Genomic DNA, 755 nt, shown 5'->3' with positions numbered 1-755 from the left:
TATATGGTTGGTGCCTGAGCACCCAATCAATACTCAGGGAAAGTCTTCTGTCCATAGCAGTCCAGGGCAGAGAACTGTGGCAGACAGAAGCAGCGCTACGCTGCCTCGCCTTTCAGCGTGCAGGCCCAGGAATGAGCGAGGCAGTGGGCGGGGAAGACAGGCACGGGGAATCTGGGGACAGATAAAGGAAACTCGTGATGGGGCGAGGCTGGGCTGAAGAGAAACAGATTGGGGTAGAGTTGCAAAGGGAGGGGTCCACTGGAAGCGGGGGGGAGGCCGGGAAGAGAGAGGGTGGGAAGACAGTGTGAGATGGGAGGGCAGTGTGAGAAGAAAAGCAGGCTGGGGAAAGAGGGATTGGAATGCAGAAGGAACTTGGGGAAGGAGGAAGTCCTGCAGGCGGGAGGGAAAGAAGAGAGGGAAAATGGGGATGCAGTGGAGGCGGGGGACAGGCCGCGAGAGGGAGAGGATCCCGGGAGCCGACGACGAAGTGGAGCAGCTAAAGTCTGCGTCAGAAGAGGTTGGGGACTGCGAGAGGAGAGGCTGGGGCCTGCAGGGGAGCGCAGCAGCTTTTAGCATCGATCCAAACTCTAAAGACTCGTGGCCTTTGCCTGACCTCGAGGGTCGGGAATAGACGCCTGTCTTTGTGGAGAGCGATACCCCACCGAGAAAATGGGGCTGTTCCGAGCTGGGCCCTGCGCCTGGCCCACGGAGAGGCTTCTCAGGCTCGGGGCTGGCCCCTGAGGGGGCGCGAACGG

At 60.5% G+C, this 755-nt stretch overlaps 1 protein-coding gene across 1 annotated transcript in view; it reads left to right on the top strand.

The window, feature by feature from the left end:
* Positions 1-421: 421 nt before the first annotated feature.
* GDF6 (growth differentiation factor 6) overlaps positions 422-755 on the top strand; it is a 16906-nt gene continuing 16572 nt past the window's right edge. Inside the window, exon 1 of the mRNA XM_011978686.1 lies at positions 422-517. Coding sequence (XP_011834076.1) covers positions 422-517 — 96 coding nt within the window. The remainder of the gene's footprint in view (positions 518-755) is intronic.

Source organism: Mandrillus leucophaeus, unplaced genomic scaffold, assembly GCF_000951045.1.
Source record: "Mandrillus leucophaeus isolate KB7577 unplaced genomic scaffold, Mleu.le_1.0 Scaffold198, whole genome shotgun sequence".
NCBI lineage: Eukaryota > Metazoa > Chordata > Mammalia > Primates > Cercopithecidae > Mandrillus > Mandrillus leucophaeus.
The sequence above is the reverse complement of the archived record's forward strand: the minus strand, read 5'-3'. Positions and strand labels throughout refer to the sequence as shown.